Source organism: Vanellus vanellus (genome assembly GCF_965231255.1).
Source record: "Vanellus vanellus genome assembly, chromosome: 15".
Lineage (NCBI taxonomy): Eukaryota > Metazoa > Chordata > Aves > Charadriiformes > Charadriidae > Vanellus > Vanellus vanellus.
The window spans coordinates 4,449,982-4,468,469 of NC_138920.1; the positions used below are offsets into that span (position 1 = coordinate 4,449,982).

An 18,488-nucleotide genomic window follows, 5' to 3' on the forward strand; every position below is an offset into this window, starting at 1 on the left:
CTCCAAGCTCCCACTTGGCTCTGCTCCTTCCCTTCCTTGGGCCAAGGAGTGGAGGGGCTCTCTGGCCAGCACAGCTCTGTGAGCTTTGGGTCAGGAGCAGGGAGAACCTGCAATCTCTGAGCTTAGCTGCAGCTTACAGTGGAAGAGGAGGACCTGCTCAGAAGTTTCATAGTGAAGTTAGTGCTGGGAGTGCAGAAACATGGCCTGCATATTGCCACGTAGAAGGCAGAAGATCCTGGTTTGTTCAGAAAATATGCCAGGGTAGCTGCTGCTCAGAGAAGCTGAGGCCCCTGGTCCCCCATTAGGAGCCCCCGGCTGTGCCAGAGTCAGGGGACCTCCATGCCACTGGGGACTGGCACTCACTTTTTGACGGGCTCCTCCCCGTGCTTCATCAGCAGCCGGATGGCTGTGGGTGCTGTGTAGAACTTGGTCACCTTGTACTTGTCAACAATGCTCCACATTCGCCCAACGTCCGGGTAGGTGGGGACACCTTCAAACTGAGCAGGAGACAGTGCAGTGACACAGCCGTTCCTTACTGCTACCAACCTGCAGCACCTTCCCAAACAGGAGGAGCCAAGAGCAACATGGAACAGCAGTTGGACCCTATCACGTCCTTATAGGAATGCCAGGGTCACCACAGAGTGAAACCAGCCCAGTCCAAGGATCCCTTTACTGCTTCCCTGGGATGGATTTGGCATCACCCCACCTCAGGTGTCCTAGCAAATATCCCCCCAAACACCCTAGCAGCACAGGCACTTGGGTGGCCACCAGTGACACAGTCCCACAATCCCAAATGACCCTGACCACATGGTACAGGGTGAGAGGTCCAAACACAGTGACTGAACCAACACCAAAAGCACTAAGAACCCCAAAAAGGACTCCCCCAACGTGACAGGGATTTTTCTGCTTGCGTTTCCCCAGGGAGTCTTGGCCACGGGCCTCTGGCTCCCTGATCTGTATACAAGTTACAACCATAACACCACCAAAGGGAGATACAGGCATGGGAGTTAAATGCAGGTTGTCAAACCAGCACCAGCAGTGAAAACCACTCCCTGCTCCTGCTCCAGCTTTCACATTACCCCGCAGCAGCCCTGGCTCCCCTGGTACAGAAGGCTTGTACTTCTAAGGGAAACAAACAGGGCACCATTTGAAAAATTAACCACCCAAAAGCCACACACCAACTGGTCCCCCCATCTGCCACCACGCAGTCACCTATGCCCTCCCTGGGGACTGCCACCCTTCCTGACAGAGCCCAGGGCACTCCACGCAAGGGAGAAGCACGCTCATCACAGAGCAATGCAGGGATGCAGCTCAGCACCACAATCTACATTCTTGGAGTAAAAGCACCCAGCTGCTGTCCAGCACTTACTAACACACTAGTTGCTCCATTTGCCAAGGGTCCGTAAGTGAGGTAGGAATGGCCTGTTATCCATCCAATGTCAGCTGTGCACCAGTAGACATCCTCAGGTTGGTAATCAAACACGTATTTAAATGAGGTGGCAGCAAAAAGCATGTATCCACCCACCGTATGCAGCACACCCTATGAGAGGAAGGCATGCAACTGTCAGGGCAAGTTCCCACCAGAGCCCTCACCCTCCCAGGCCGAGCTGAGCATCACCAGTCCACTGAACTCAAACAGCAGCTGAGCTGGAATGAGCAGCACAGCCCCTTTCCCAAGACCTCCAAGGCTCCTCTTCTTCCTGGGGCCTCCCAACGTGACCCTCACTGGTTCCCATAGCTGAGGTGTTACTGTGATTCAGCCCAGCCCCGTGGGCGGTGAGCTGGGAAGCATACCTTGGGTTTCCCAGTTGAGCCGCTTGTGTAGAGGATGAAGAGTTCGTCCTCCGAGTCACACCACTCCGGTTCACACTCCGTGCTGGCACTGCTCATCAGCTCGTGCCACCACACGTCCATGGCTGGGTTCCAGGGAGTCTGAGAAAAGTAGCAGATTAGAAACAGGCCTGCCCAAAAGCAAGAGGGGGGGGACCTCACCCCCTCATGGACCATCGAGGCAGATGTTCACATCACAGCTTCCACCCCAGAGCTGTTTGCTGCAAACCATGCACCGGAAGCTGGAGCTCTCACTCCAGAAGCTCCTTTCCTCAGCCCACAGCCACAAGGAAAACCTTTAAACATGGTCTGGCTGCAAGACCTGAAGCAGACTGTCCAAACCACTGGTAACACTGATAAACCCCTCTCAGCAGCAGCAGCCAGGAGAGGGGCTACAGCAGCAGCTGCTCTGCGCTGTCACAGCAGTCTCCTCCTGCCCTCCGGGCTGCCCTGAGCCACAGTCACACAGCAAAGCAGCAAGCCTCACTCAGCACGGCCACGCACCCACCAGTCCCAGACACCTTGCGGGGACTCCTACGGCAATGCAGCCTAAGACAAACAGGAACATGCTGGGCTCACACTGCTTGGCCCTGCAAACCCGAAAAAAATCTGTTATCTAGATTTTAAGGTAATTACCCTGATAAGAAGTGACTGCTCCAATACGGAACGACCCAGCACTGGCCACCCGAAGGAGCTGCTTGAGGATGCCAGAGCTGTAACAGAGCCGCCAAAGCTTGTGGCTGATGGGCAGAGGTCACCCCCAGCGTTGTGCTGGCTGGCTACCTCTCTGGGATGGCACAGGTCAGTGCAAGACCTAACACCACCTGACCTTTTCGCCTTCCCTCAAAGGAGACTGAGGGCAGCTGAGAGGGCAACGCTCTCCAGCCTAAGCGCAGACCTCCCATTTCCACATCTCTGCGAGACCAGGCGCACTGACCCAGAACCTGGCAGCTCCCAGCTGGGGCACATCTCCTCCTTGCAGAGCTAGGGCCCATTGGGCAGGCACAGCCTGTGCAGAGTCCCACAGCTCCCTCAGCTGGAGGCGCAGAGAGCAGTCACAGGGCCACACAGTGACTCTCTGTGGCCTTAAAGATGTTCACGTGCCATTTGGAGGCACTGGGACCTCACGGCCCAGCACACAGCTCCTGCAAATGTGGTGCAGGGGACACTAGCGGCTTGGCAGCCCAGCATAACTGAGCCCACGTTGAAAGCTCTCACAGATCCCCAGGGTTCCTGGCTTTACCTGAGGAAGCAGTTTCCACAAGTCTGTCCCACCGGCAAGCTCCCAGCAAGGCACCACATCAACAAAGCCCAAGGTAGGCTCACACCAGCCCATCCAACAGTCGCTTTCTTGCCTCCCTCCTTCAAGGATCCCTCCATTTTAGCACCCAGCTTCCACTGCCCCATGGAGGAGGTGAGACCCATGGCACACGGCTCCTGAAGCCAGGCCTGCCTGTTCATGGGGTCCTGAGGCCGCAGCTTGGATGGGGCAGGCAGAGTCCACGCATTGGGTCTGGAGCTCCAGTTTTGCAGCCCATGGCACACCACTGCAGCCAGGAAGCTGCAGGCGATCCCTGCCAGCCTCACCGCAAAGGGAAGCGCGTCACAAGAGCTGCTTTTAAAAGGAAGAGAGATGAACCATCATCTGAACGCTGGCAGCGCATCCCAGTGGTTCCGCATTTACCCCATCAGCACGCTGACGCGCACTCAGGGGTTTTTACAGATGTGGATTTGTTTCCAGCAGCAAAGTTGGTGGCACCGCATTCACCTCGAAATCGTGGGTAGCTCTGGCCAAGCGGCAAGTGGTATCTATAGCTAACATGCAACTGCTGGTAACCCGGTTAGGAAGGCACGTGTGGCCGTGCAGAGTCAGAGCAGTTAGGAAGGTGGAGCGTTGCAGAGGGAAGCAGAGGGGAGGTGCCATGAGGAGGAAGGCAGTGCTGTGTGTAAATACCTTGGGATGGAGTCTCTGTGAGCTCTCAGTCTTTTTTTCCTGTTAAAAATCCACAAATAGGGTGTGAAAGTCAAGAAGCAGAGGATCCACACCGGGCTTTGCAGGCAAGGAGCTGGAAGCCCACAGGGCCAGATGCTGGGAAACCATCCCAGCAGGCTGGAGAGCACTCGGATCTGGGGCCAGGCCAGGAGATACCCTCCAAGCAAATGCCTGCCCATTTCCATCACCTTCCCTGTGTACCTGCTGTCTCCACAGCAGGTCACAAAGGCCACCCCCTACACGTGGCCAGCTGGGTACAGAAATACAGAGCCGGCACACAGCCCACAGACTGTCTAACAGCGTTACACAAGCCAACGACATGGTAAAGACGCACTCACAAGTGAAAACCATCTTTAATAAAGCATCTGAACAAGTAAAGCAGCAAGAGCCAAAGGGTAAGAGAGCATCTCCAGCCTCCTCCTCCTCCTCTTCTGCACAAGAGCCTCACCTCACCACCAGCAACCAGCTCAGAGACAGGCTTCTCTGTAGCCTCCCGACCAGGAAAACCTCACACAGAAAGGCTGGTCTGCTTCATTCTTCCCACCCCTTTGCAACTTCCCTGCGCTTACAAGAGATAAGGCAGAGGAAGCTAACGCAACATGGCCAGGCTGCCAAACACCGAACAAGATCTCAATAAAATTAACACAGCTGAACAAGGAAAATTAACTCAAAGATATAGGATCTGATGGACTTCTTGTTCCAGGGGTGAGCACAGATCACCCCCTTTTGAAAGCAGAGCTCGGTCAGATGCACTCCTCAAATACAACCCATTTCTGAGCAAGCACCAGCCTGGGGATAACCCCATGCAATCAGTCACCAAATGCATAGGGACAGAAGACACCATTGCAAGACATGGAGCTGTTCAGTAGTTGAAAGCAACCTGCCTTTTAAGCGGATGAAGGCAGCAGGTAGCCACTGGGCACAGCAGATTGCACACCAGCGTCAGGAGCTCAGCAGGCAGCCATGGCTCCACTACACCTTCTCCTCCTTCCACCCCCGTTTCACCACGTGCCTCTGGCCCACATCCTTTCATCTGGTTTCAGTTGCAAGGGAAAGCCCCAGCCTCAACAGCTGACATAGTTACTGTGCCAGCTACATGAAGACTGCACTATTCTCAGCCTACGATTGTTGTTGTGTTGGGGGACTGCGTTGAACCCATGCCACAAGTACAAATATCCTGGTTTACCTCTCCTGCATCCACTGTCACAGCTACAGTGCAGGAAGGCATTGCTCCTGGCACAAAAGGGGACATAGATACAGTGTTAGGGAGGAAAAGTTCTCCACTGGGCTGAGGAAAACAGGCATCTTGTCCTTGTCCTAGTGGCTTTTGGACCCCACTGTGCTCTCAGGGGTCCTGCAGGCTCGCTAGCAATGGCATTAAAGGAAGCAACGGGGAGAGGATCTTGATAAGGCAGAGGAAGCCTTTTTCAGACCACTCGCAATGCAACAACAGCAAGGAGGGGACAAAACCTGAACTGAAGTCAGAGAACAGGAGCACCCAGGGAAGCACTGCAGTGGTTTTGCACTGATTGGTTTGCTGGGCTCAGGCCCATAGCAATAGAATTCCTCCTCTTGTCCCCCCAGAAGCATACCTGTACGTCCTGGCACAGCCTTTTGAGAGGGGGAGACTTGCTGCACGTCCCGTCCACTGCTACCTCTTCCCTCCCCAGGTGCTTCACCACGATGCACTTTTTCAAAGGGGAGCCCCTGTAAAAGGCAGGAGCTGTCAGATGTGGCTGTTCAGGCAGGGACTGAGACTGCCCTTCCTGGGCTCTACAGGCAGCACTGGAGGCAGAGCAGGGGCCCTGAGCCGCTTTTGTTGAGCTGGAGCACATGCCACCACACAAACTCCAAGCGCACCATGAATTGCCAAGGGACACCAAGCCACAGGAACAGAGCTCAGAGAACAGGAAAGGTCTGTGCACAGCTTATTGGGGATTTATCAGGTGCGATTCCTACGGAGGAAGCAGGGATCCCACGAGCATCTCTCACAGGCCACTGCTGGGGACATTCCTTACAAATCCCAAATTTGCCTGCCATAAACAAGACCTCCCACAGCACCCAGGAGATGTTAGGTGGCTGCTCCCATCCCTAGGCATAACTGACTGTCTGATTCAGCAAGAGGAAAGGCTTTCAAAGTCAGATTATACAACAAGGAAAAGAATGGGCGTTTGTCCCCCCATGAGAGCCAACACAGCCTATCTATAATGCAAACAAAATTATCTTATCCCCCTCCAGCCCTCTCAGGGTACCACCACACTGTCTCCATCAGTTAATTCCCAACTTCAGAATCACTTCTGTCCTCCCAGGTACCTACTTTTACAGAGGTATAAACTTATGTTTTCAAGTTTTGGAGTTCTAAATGCTTTTAAAGAGTTTGAGTTTCTAACATGCATGCTATCTGCCCTAAACTTTCATGTTTGATCTAACTTACAAGATCACATTCAGTTTCATACAAGCTACGCAGACATTGTGTCTATAAACTTGGCAAAGTCATTTCATCATGATTATTTCCCTTTCTGTAAAATCCGATGATAGATCTGTCTATCTCTTTATGGTTTACGGTATCTTAGTGAAGATGCTTTAAAAAGTAAAGCAGCTTCACCATATGCTTGTGCAGAGTCAAGCCCTGATCCTGTGTACATGTTGGTGCATGTCAACTGGTGCCTGTTCTTTTTTCGTAGCCATTTCCCAAATTTAAATAATTTCTGGCTTATTTCATTACTGTTGAATTAGTGGTTCTGGAGCAAGACTTAAGCCTCGTGTTGATGTGCCCCACAGCTCTGTGTCCAACTGTTCACAACTGGTATGGCAGTGCATTATTCCCACCCAGTCCAAGAGCTGTTTCTGCAGAACTGGAAGATCTGCCATGGGCGATAACAATGGTGGATCAGTCTGTCTGCAGCAGATCTTCCCACCCAATATGTGGGCCTTTGGGTCAGAACAGACAAGAAGAAAGTTAAAAGAAAATATTTTTAAGATGAGCGAGTCGAAGCATGTATGACTTCTGAAAAGCTCATGAATGTAGCGCAGCTTGTGTCTGACCTGCTGCAGAGTCTGCCCACCTATGAAACCTTCTGTTTCTATCTGGGCAGGAGCAGATTCCAGCAGCAACGCCCTTCTTACAAGGGAATCCAAACTTACTTGTCTTTACATTTCTGCAGGGCTTCATCTGCAATTTGCTTCAAGTTGATCAGCTTGTCCCCTCGATAAAAGGCATCTGCAAAATGGTAAGGAAAACATTAGAGGGGCTTCACAGCCAAGGCAGCCTGGGACAGCTGGAAGCAACAAGCAGTTTCAGGAGGCCAGAGCAGAGCTCATGCACTGCAGTGAGGGAAAGCAGGCAAGCAGCTGATGGGAAAGGTTTCCTAATATGCCCTTTTAGCCTAGAGAAACAGATGCCAAGAGAAATGGTGAAATTCCTTCCCTGGGAGAGGTTCCAATTTGACCCGACAAGTCTCTTGGGAATATTCTGTGGGGAATAATCCAACACGGCCAGAACACAGATTGCAAAGTTTAGTGGGTCCTTTCCATACTGTGGACCTATTAATAAAACAAGTATTTTTTCATTATTGGAAAAAACGGTTGGGGAAATGCAGTGGGCTTACACGCAAACACTACCCCTCCCTTGATCCCTTGCTTGCAACAGTTGCAACAGAAATTTCCTTGAAATTGGGAAGGGAGGGAATTCTCATATTAGGACTGCCTCATAAATGATACATCTTGCAAACATCTGGCTGACTGTGAAGAGGAACATGGATGCAAAGCTTTTGGAAACATGTTATTAGCAGCTGGTGACATCATGCTTTACAGGACAAAGTGGGCGGGCTGCTTAGATGCTTCACTGTACATTCAAAGTGGAAAACAGTACTCAAGCACAGCTACAAAGTGGCGCATCCGCCTTGTGGCGGCTCAGCTGAAGCACTGCCCTTTCCTCTTCCAGTTCATAGCGCATTTGGCTTTTAAAATAAAGACTTTCCAGACAGGCAACAGTAGCAGCTCAGGGGCGCAGAAGAGTGTTTTACCTGCTGTGATGAGGAGAGAACAACCGCAGTTGAGAATCCGCTCACAGAGAGAGTCTGCCGAGAAACCTGCAAACTGACAGAGATCACACAACCAAGTCAGTAAGGACACAAAAAAAAAAAAACCCGCAACTGTGTAGTTTACTCATGGTAAACGATACCACCAGGCACTGATGGAGAGAGCTAAAGGAGCACATTCTACAGTTAATACAGAAGAGGACTAAGAAACAGCACCTAAATTTAGTTTCCATCCATCTCACGGTCAGCTCCCATCTTTCCAGCTCCTCCTCCTCGCTCTCCCAAAACCAAGAGCTGCTCTCTCCCAACAGCTCAGAACCAAAAGCAATGCAAAAAGCTGGTTCCTACCACAATGGAGTGCAGAGCTCCAATCCTGGCGCAAGCGAGCATGGCTACAACCAGCTCCAGGATCATCGGCATGTAGATGGAAATTCGGTCTCCTTTTTTCACGCCTGGGGAGGGAAAATGAACATGTCACATGTCAAAAGAACAGGATATAGAAAAGAAATCAATGCTTTTAAAATCAACATTTATATGCGCACAATAAAACTTCAGCTGGAGTTAGAGCTGAACCAGCCTTGGGTTTTTTTCAAGCCCTATGGCTCTTGTAACATGACAGCAGTGAACACTCCATGTTCTCATCAGACACAGCCATAGAAGGAAGCAGAAATTTAACCAACTGCTGCTACTGGAAAACCCCAGAGCAGGAAGTTTTAAGCACAGATTTCTTCCTTGTACAGCTGATGTGACAAGCATTGATTAGCTTTCACAGACAGAGCCAGAGATGAATCTCCAAAAGTTTGCTGCAGAGCAAATCTGCATCCACCGTGCTTTACAACTGTGGAAGAAGTGAAGCATTTTGCACAGTTACCCAACAGACTGCAACCACACAAAAAAATGAACGAAATCTCCCAAACCCTTCCCAGTATCCAATGCTACTATTGCTTCAGCCGCGTACCTTGGCTGCGGAGGACATTGGCAAACTGACAGACTTTGTGCAGCAACTCGCTGTATGTAATTTTCGCAGAATCTCCAGGTTCATTCCCTTCCCTGGAAAAGCAAAGTAATATTTGTTACAGCACAAGCATTACAAGGTAACAGTGATGCTGCAAATTCAGAGGTACTTACCACTCTGGACAACAAGTGTCCCCGCCTGCCCTTCCAAGCACAGAGTAACCAAACCCCAGAAATCCAATCCTGGGCTAAAGTTCTCCAATAGTAGGAAAATTTAGTCCAAAGTCCCCATTCCTCTGTAGATCACTACATCTGAAAGCAATCAAATGCATGCAGTGGAAATACATGGTACTTTCAGAGTGGAGAGAGGCAAGGGTCCAACAGAACCAAAGCTAAGCGCACAGAGGCTTGACAGCAAGCCAGGATTTATGGCACGGCACCGTCACTCACATGCACTTATGCCTGCAGACATGTATGTGTGAAATACTGGCCAATGTCGTCATGCAGCAACACCCAGCCCTTAAATACCAACCATCTGATGGACTGGCATGGGATGCCAAGGGTTGTCTTATTTTCCAAGGTCATATATAAATATACTCGTGTATATTTGTTCAGTGCCATGCCTGCTCTGCATTATTCTCTCTGTGGTCCTCTATGAACCAGCTCTAGGCTCCTGCAGTGCAGTGGAACCTTGCCATTAGACACACCAATGGGAAGAAGGGCAAAGAGCTACACCAGAGATGGAACAGGAATGTCACATCCCCAGGGAAATGGTTTCCTACGAAAGTAAAAACCAGCTAATCTTCATGTGACACAACACTTCAGCCATGCAAATGAGGTGGCACTCCCAACAGATCAGAAGATTAACAAAGAATCTGAAATTACTTCACACTCGGCAGAGCAGCAGTCTCCCACACCCAGAAAGGAGGGAAACACTTTTCCAGGTCTCTCCCCAAGGCAGCCAGCACAGAAACATTAGTGATCCATGAAGGAACAGGAGTATCACTCTCAGCTGATAGTCCCCCTGGGAAAGTGTCTCACTGAGTATGTGCAGCCAAACAAAAAAACACCACCAGTTCTGGGGAGAAGCCAGGAAGCACCTCCATACCGTGCCCTCCCTTAGGACTGCAGCCAGGTTCTGCCTAACTTGGGAACAGAAACCTCACTTCTTTAACATCTCAAACAGTCCAGTGCACGCAAAAAATATGTATTGAATTCTAGCTAAAACTGCTCCCCCTTCCCCCAGCAACACAAACAGAAGGAGGGCTGCTGTGATGCAGAAATGCATAAAGAAACACCGTCCTTTCTCATGTCATTCCCCAGGAAGGGCCACTCTATGTCAGCACAACAGCAGCCACATGCTCCGACGGCAGACGCAGTCCTGGTGGAAAGAGCGCAAGCGTTGGGACAGCCCCACTGATACAATCTCTCTGCCTCCTGCCCCGTGTAGGTCAGGGGTGTTAGAACTGGTGGTCACACTTGGATCATCCCATTCAAAAGCTACTCATGGATCTGCCGCTTTCAAACTTGATTTAATCCCTCTTGATATGTAGTTATGCTGCAGAGCGTTGTGGAAGTCAGAAGTAATCAGGTCCATCAATACCTGCATTAACATGTACAGGGCAGTGTATCTTCCCACCAGTGGCTCCTGAAAGGGGATTGCCTGCTCGATCCTTTATGCAAGTTTGGCCCCTTGTAAGTACAGAGAGGAGAGAAACAAGAATGCCAAGAGAAAGGAAAGCATGGGAATGAGAACCAGTGCCTGGAGCAAGTGGCTCAGCCCTGGCATCTGAGCAGCTTCCTCTCCTCTCCCTGTCATAACCAAGAGCATCACTTCGAGCTAAATGACATGTGAAACCATTAGATGGGGTCTCAGCTCCTAAAGAGAAACCAGGAAATCACAAGGTTTCGTTTTGATGTTACTACTTGAGGGATAAAGATGCAAGAGCTGATTTCAGTGCTGGACTGAGCAGCCGTAACTGATCTGGCTCAATGAAAGAGCATCTGCTTCTGTCACATCTGGCTGCATGCCGAGTGCCTTCCCTCACCATGCAGAAGTTTTCCTTGGTGCATCTACATTGCAGGTGTGGCAGCATCAAGGCTAGCACTGTGCAAACCTGCTTGGGTCCCGACATACAGCTCTGCCCCCCAGCAATGAGCCTTGCTACGAAATATCTCTTAAAGACAATTATAATGCTTCCAAATTCAAGCTAAAGCATCCCAGCCCACTAACCCCTCACCTGAAGATCTCTGCACCGGGGTCTGCTGTGTGCTGCAGGCAGGCCTGGTGCAACCAAGCCCCCAGCCCAGTGTCAACCTGCAGAATAGGGCAGGGAGGAGGGACCTGTGCCTGTGCTCTGCTGCAGCGCAGGATCTAATTACAAACTTTACTAAGAGAGAAACACGTTAGGAGGAAAGACTAGCACAGGCCATCCCATCTGGAAGGCTTCCCATGTAAGGCAGGTAGGCAGCCTGCGGCCGTGTGTGCTCTTTGGAGGCTCAGCTGGGCGCTGTAGGTGAAGTACTGTTTTGGCTGGTGGCAAACTTCACCAAGGACATGTCAGAAACCACTTTGCCATCAACTCAGTGGTGTAATACCTACCTGAGAAGGGAGAGTAAGGCTCTGCTTTGCATGCAAAACTTGGGAGTCCTCCAACACAAGCCCTGCAATCCAGCGCTCCGGGAAGGCTCAGCTCCCTACCTTGTGCCTTCACCAGCTGCGTTTCTAACACACCTCCTCAACAGATTGCAACAGAGCCTGGCGATGCCCTGCTCTGCAAACAGGCCTCTGCAGGTGCTGATTTGCTTCGCGCTGGGGCAGTCGCTGCTGCTGCAAGATGAGCTGACAGTGGGATGGAGACAGAGCCTATGTAAAAGGCTGTGCTGAGCACCCTACACTTGGCCAGCTGCCGAGGGGAGATGGCAGCCAGGTCACACTGAACTGCAGCTTCTGGGGTGAGCAGCCCTGCACACCCTCTCTGGCCAGAGCTACCCTGATACCTGCGAGGGACAGGGACCTGCCCTGAGCCACTCAAGCATGAGGCACCACTTGGACATCCCTGCTCTCCTCACACACAAAAAGTGCATCTCAAATACACCAGGGTCCTCCTCCTCGCCAGGCTTCAGGAGGGAAATTCAGGGCAGGGAATGCACCCAGGCTTGTCCTCAAAGCCAGCACGCACCAGGCTCCGCAGGAGAAACCTGGAGCAAAGTTAAAGAGAAGTTAAAACTTTTGTAAGGATTTTCAGAGGGCTTTCAAAGTCCTTTCCACTCATTTGCTTGACTGCCAAAGAGCTCCACCAGCATCAGCGAGGGAAACCTCAGGCTTCATATTTTAAGATGATCTTGTGCTTAATGGGAAATGAGTCACATTTCTACAGGACAAGACCCCTCCTTTCACCGCATCTTCAGCAAAGGCCTCTGAGCACTCTCTCAAGAACAGGCAAATTGCTCCCTGTGTCTGAAAATAGTTTGGAATGCCCACAGCTACACTCAGCAGGCTACGGCAGCACTCAGAGATTGCTCTGTCCTCTTCTCTGGCACAAAAGCCAAGAGAATTATGTATTTTAGACAGGGCATTTAAAGGAATGCCCACTTGCACGCTACCAAGCACTCTGTGCATCAAAAGAGAGCCTGTAAATTCCTGGCAGCAAAGTTCTGTGAGTAGCATCTTCCCTTCGGCATCCAGCGCATAGAAGCAGGAGCTGTGAGTCTCGAGCCTCTCACATGGCCTCGCTTGTCCAAATTAAATTGAAAAAGAAATAAAATTTTAAAATTTTGCTTCTGAAAACATTACCGCAGTGCTCCCCTCCATACCTACAGCATGCAGCCCAAGTCCTACAGAATCCAACATCCCCCAAATATATCTCTTGTTTTAAGAAGGGGTGATGAAAATAGTTGGCAGCAGCATTGCTGCGATTGCTAGTGCGAGATCTTTGATCTAACAGCAAGCCATCTTCTGAAAGAAAAAAAACAATTTTCAGCTCCCCAAACTTCCCAGATACATTGTTAGATGAAATACATGGAAAAACGCAGTTTGAGCCTGACATTTCTCTCATTTCCCTCAAACTGGAATCCTGCATTTAGCAACTAGTAATCCAAAATTTTACAGTATCATCTGGGTCACAGCAGGAACGTATTTGAGTTTTTTAGCACTTGAGAAGCCTATGTTTTACATACTGCATGTTGCGTGCACACTTAGCTAGAGAAAGGCATTTTTTGGCCATATGGTCTCAGCTGAACCACCCATTGACTAAGTAAATGCAAGTTACTGAAACTAAACACACAGATGCACAACTGGGAACCTTCTGAGGCAGTCTTTCCTGGAAATCAGTGTTTTGCTGAAAAAGTCAGGTTTCACACAAAGATGATGGCTTTCTAGCTGCCTAGATAGGACCAGATAGCCTAAAGGCAGAGACCATCACCACAGTGGTGTGCAGGACAGTAGTGCCAAGCTCTGCACAAAATAGGTCCCTGTCAACATATTAGAGGAAGCACAGGCTCTGCAGAGCACTTACCATATTGCTCCCTTCTGCCAGCAGTTAAAGCAACAGGCTCTGAGCTTCTGAACAGGCACCGTGATGCATACAAGCCCCACAGCACATGCCTCTGGTGGTCCTACCAGTGTCTTGTCAAGCAGCCATGCTGGGCAGGGGAAGAAGAAAACTTCAGATGGGAAACCTCAACACTTATCACCTCCGTGGCACAACCGCACTTACAGGAGGCTCACAGACTGACTGCCTGCTCAGCTGGGAGTTTGACCTTGGAGATGCAGAGCTGCACACCTCTTCCACCTGGTACCCATGTAGCTAAATCAAGGTCAAGCTTCCCTATAAGAGTGACCATGTAGGTTAGCAAAAGATTTAGTGTTGTACGTATATTGTGCAGTAGGGACAGTGATTTGTAGGAGCATACAAGCATTTCTTTAGAGTCACATTAACTCAAGCGTGGAGTTCCCTGTGGAGCAGTCAAGGATGCGGAGCAGCAGTGTGGGAGAGGGAAGCTGTGGCCAGATGCACTCCTGATCCTGCACCAAAGCAGGTTAAGAAGTTGCTGTGCTCTGCCAAGCATCAGGGCTGACTGCAGGACTTTTCAAAGCACTGGTCTGCTTCAACCACTCATCACATAACCAAGTGAGCGTTACATTGCCCATCCAAGCAAGCTGACCCCATCTCAGCTGTAGGATAACAAGCAGTAGGGAGGGGTGGTAACTTCTTAACCTGCTACAACTCTGTGGCCAATGGGATGCACACCTCCCAGAGCACCCAGACCAAGCAAAGCTGACCCAAAAACGAATCAGCAATGCTGTTTGGGTTCTCTCTTTCACCATTTCTAAATAAAAATTATTTGCATAACCTGTTTGAGTAACGGTTGGATACAGCTTCCCTGTGCAACGCTGCCTCAGCATTTGCATGGAGCAGCAGGAAGAACGTGTTGCATCAGTGGGAATTATGGTTTTCAAGGTAACTGCCAATGATAGTTGTGGTTCACAAGAGGCATAACACCACAAAGATAAGATGGAAAACAGGAGAAAATGATGAAATGAAGCCAAACAAGTGAAGTGTTACAAGTTTTCAAGATCTGCCAGACCATCTGCAGATCTGCAGTCAGTCAGAAACAGGAAAATCACACACCAAAGCAAACCAGGGCACAAAGTCAGAGCCTATCTGACCCCTGTAATTGCTCCCACTGAGGACCAAAGGGGCTGAAGATCATTTAAGTTTCTCCTCTAAGCTCCTGTGACCACACCACCCTCAAATAAAAGCATTAACCCAGAGTTACCAAGCACAGCTGGGGTGTGGGACACCTGGAAGGTACATTTTCAGAGCGAAGCACACCATCTCAAAGCCACCAGGTTTCATTCCCCAACTGGCAGAAAGGCAATGGTAGGCCACAGAGCAGTTTTGCTTAATGCAGAAAAAAGGCTCTGCATTTTAGCTCCTGGAAAGCACCTGTAAGAAAACACAGATTCCCAGCTGGAGAAAAAGGTGTCAGAAGAGGGAAAGGACCCTTTCCCAGATAATGCAACATCACAGGAAGAATTTGCACAGAGGGGAACCACAGAAAGCCTCCAGTAGAGCAGAGATGAGGACTTTGTGAATGTCTGCCCTAAACCATCTCTGGTGCTATCTAAACTGAAACATGCTCTGAGCCCAAAATCCCTCCTAAGCATGGGACCAAGCTGGTGCATGAGAGGCGTGGGATGCAAGTTCTGTGCATGGGAGGCAAGTTCTCCAGCAGCCTGTCCCCAGGCCACGGTACGAGGCGAAGGAAGACCACAGGCTCCTGCATGGTGGCACCTCCTCACATGCAAGGTCACTGGGGGCAGCCAGACGGGCTCACAGCTTCCCAATCCACCCTGCATCCAGAATTAGAGCAGCCGAAATGCCAGGCAGAGCTTGGCCGGGCAGAGCTCCTGCCATCTGGGGAATGGGCTCACGTGCATGCCGCATGGGCAGCGAGAGCCCTGGGCCTTTCTGACGCGTGCGCTAGCACGCACGGGCTCATGCTCAGCTACCACGGCTATCAGCTGCTCACAAACCTCCTGCTGCCATTTGGCCTTGGCCATTCTCAGGAGACCCAGGAAACCTGCAGCCTGAAGAAGGGTCTGCCTGGAGGTAGTTTGGAAACAACAGCTGCCAAAACTGAAAAAAAATACTATTTTTCACCTCCACCCCCAGCCTTGCTTATCCCATCTGACACCAGAACGGCACTCAAGTAGAGAGCACCCTTTAAAATCTGTCCTTGAGAAAACAGATTATGGTGAAATGTGAAGTTTGGAGAGACCAGCTGTGCAAGATAATCAGAAAAAGACACAGTTTCATCAGGAAAAAATCCCAAACACTTGCATTTGCATGGATTCTTCAATATGGAAATGCTCCTAGACAGACTGCCCAAAGCAGAAGGGTTTCCAGCAGGGTCTGCATCACTGACTCCAGGTAGGAGCCGGGGTAGGGGAGAGGGAAGGCGGCGTAGGGCTGAAATAGGTTTGCAAAAAACCTTCATGAGAACATTTCATAGTAACGGGACAGACTGCCCAGCCCTGCCCATGCCTAGTGTCACCTATCTCCCACCACCGTAATGCATAGCAGCAAATACCCAAAGGAGGTCTTTGAAGGCCAAGAGGTTTTCTGAGTAAAAGGTTTACCAGAAAGCTGAGCCTTTACGGTCCTTGCAGTCATGCTCGAATCCTGTTGCATCACGACAAGGATCAAGAAAGAAGAAGTTGTGTAATGATGGAGCATAGCCTGGGAGAGGCTGGTGAAAAGGTTTTCCCAGTATGTACAGAAATATTTGGCAGCACTGAGAGAACACTGTTGAATAAACCTGGCAACAGAAATCCCAGGGAAAATAAAAATCTTATCAATTTAATAGCATCACTTTCCAAAACCATACAGTTAACTCTGAGACCTGCATTAAAACCACCCTATGATTTTTTCCTCCAGTGCCCCCCATACATGTATGTAGGGCCTAACAAAGCTCCACTGTCAAATCCATCTCTGAGCCAAACCACCTCAACTAAGAGTTGATCATGTACCTAGGATGAATGGGTTCCTATTGCTGTAAAGAAACCCAAACCAGGCTGGCAAACAGCGCTGTGCTGTGCCAAAGCAGGAGCTCTGTGCTCTGCAGAGCACAATGCGCTGTGTCCAGCCCCCAGTGCCCATCTGCTCCAGCCCAACTGACTTAAACGCAGGCATTACCATGCTGGTATTTTACAAAACAGCTAAAACGGAGCGTATTTCTAAAGGGACACTGGGCCACCATCTGCTCTCTGATCAGGGAATCAGTCTTCTAATTGCCTTTAAAAATAGCCATGTGGAAATGCAGCCTACAAAGAAAACACCCAACACCCTGCCTGGTTGCTAGAGTCCTATAGGAAAAAACGCATCAATCTTTCTGTCCTTCCTTCTCATTAAATACATTCTCAGCTACTCTTTCTATTTGCAGCCTTTCAGAATCCAAACAAGTACCAGAGGCATCTAAAAAAATAATATTTATCTTGTGCAGTCCAATCACTGCTCACTTCACCACACCCTGAGCGATGCCTACAGCACAGAGCCCAGCTGGAGGTGGACACTGCTCCAAAATCACTAGTTTATCTATTGAGCCTCCAGAATTCCCTCCAATTTTCCCACTCACCTGCCAGGCTACACCCTAAAAAAACTGCTTGAAGCCCCTCTCTCCAGACTGTGGGATGCTCAGACATCTCTAAAGGAACCGACACCTCCTGGCTTAAACCGCTGCTGGTTCATCAGCCAACATAAGCAAGCAAATAAAGTCAATGCGATGGGGTCGTACAGCCTGCATTCACACCCGAGAGCCAGAACACTCAAGGGTAACAGTTTTAGAGAAGATAGGGTCAACAGCAGTCAGCAAACCCCTCTTCAAGGGAAATCTATTATTTTGCCCCATTTGACAAAATAAGGCAGTTTACAAGTAATACAGACCACGTGTAAAACGCCCGCTGATGGTGTCAGCAGGTATTCTGCACTGACATGTATCTGCTCAGCAGCAAGGGGAATTCTGCTCCTCTGCGCTTCACATTTTTCCTACTCACTTGATATTTAGTAACCATCAAGACAAGAGGATACGCATTAACTCTAATTATGTTCTTACTTTCTTAAGTATTTTACAACACAGGAGAACGGCCAATGAGGAAAAATGACAGCTTTTAACCTATTTTATTTAGAGGAAAGTTTAAGATTTTTAGGAAAAAACAATAATTAAGGTTTTATTTAAAGAAAAACTATTATGTGGTGTTGCAACAGAGCCCATATGCAAGACTTACACAGTAGGTCACCAAGTTTGGCTGACCTCAGCCAGCACTTCTAACCCTGTGAGCCAAATCCACACAACGCTGTAGAAGAATGAGAGAGTTTGACATGAGAGGAAACATTTTAGATGTTTACCAGAAGTAATATTTTCAGAGGACCATGGACTATTTTTACCAGTCCAACAGGAGGAGAGCTTATTTCCAGCACACCACAGCTGATTCCTTGTTTAAACAATCTGCAGTTGGGCCACGAAACATACTCTGGACAAAGCTTCTGTAAGTAAAATAGTCAACAAGCCACCTGCAGCTGGGAAACGCTCCATTTTGGGAAATACTGCATCTCTGAATGGAGCATACTGCCAAATTTTCAAGTCCTTCTAGAAACACTGAAATCCAGGAAAGCTGATTTCAATGGAGACTCAAACAATATCCATTAAGGCCATGACAGGAAATTAAACTTTTAATCAGATTTTTGGTGGACATTTCAACTTCATGCCTCAGAAACCTCTATAGGTGATGGCCAGGTGTTACCTCCTGGACTGTCACTATACAAGGAACATCTCTTAGAAGATGGTCAGCAGCAACAGGAATGCAAAACATGCTTCACTATCAGGCACCCAGGTGTGAAAAAGTAACCAGGAAGGCAATCGATTTCCTTGAGGGATTCCCCTAAAGAAGGGAGGTGACATCTGTGAAAATGATGGGCTTTGAATTTATTGAGAATTGCCAGGGCTCACAATTTCATATCATACCACATTTCACTGTTTACAACAAATGATGTGCAGAAATGCAAACAGAGACCTGAAATCCCACTCCAGCCATGCACAACAGCTCTGACACAGGGCTGGGTACTGGAGGAAAAGGCAAGCTCAAGCTCATTGCGCTGGTGGGAGTC

At 49.5% G+C, this 18,488-nt stretch overlaps 1 protein-coding gene across 2 annotated transcripts in view; it reads right to left on the minus strand.

The window, feature by feature from the left end:
- Window positions 1–18,488, minus strand: part of ACSS2 (acyl-CoA synthetase short chain family member 2) — a 33,539-nt gene that overhangs the window by 6,273 nt on the left and 8,778 nt on the right. Inside the window, exons 3-11 of one of the 2 annotated variants that reach the window (XM_082490939.1) lie at window positions 8,822–8,913; window positions 8,212–8,315; window positions 7,849–7,921; window positions 6,968–7,043; window positions 5,416–5,530; window positions 3,785–3,823; window positions 1,795–1,932; window positions 1,370–1,540; window positions 364–497 (exon numbers count right to left, since the gene is read on the minus strand). In XM_082490939.1, coding sequence (XP_082347065.1) covers window positions 364–497; window positions 1,370–1,540; window positions 1,795–1,932; window positions 3,785–3,823; window positions 5,416–5,530; window positions 6,968–7,043; window positions 7,849–7,921; window positions 8,212–8,315; window positions 8,822–8,913 — 942 coding nt within the window. The remainder of the gene's footprint in view (window positions 1–363; window positions 498–1,369; window positions 1,541–1,794; window positions 1,933–3,784; window positions 3,824–5,415; window positions 5,531–6,967; window positions 7,044–7,848; window positions 7,922–8,211; window positions 8,316–8,821; window positions 8,914–18,488) is intronic. The other variant, XM_082490940.1, reaches the window with a different exon arrangement.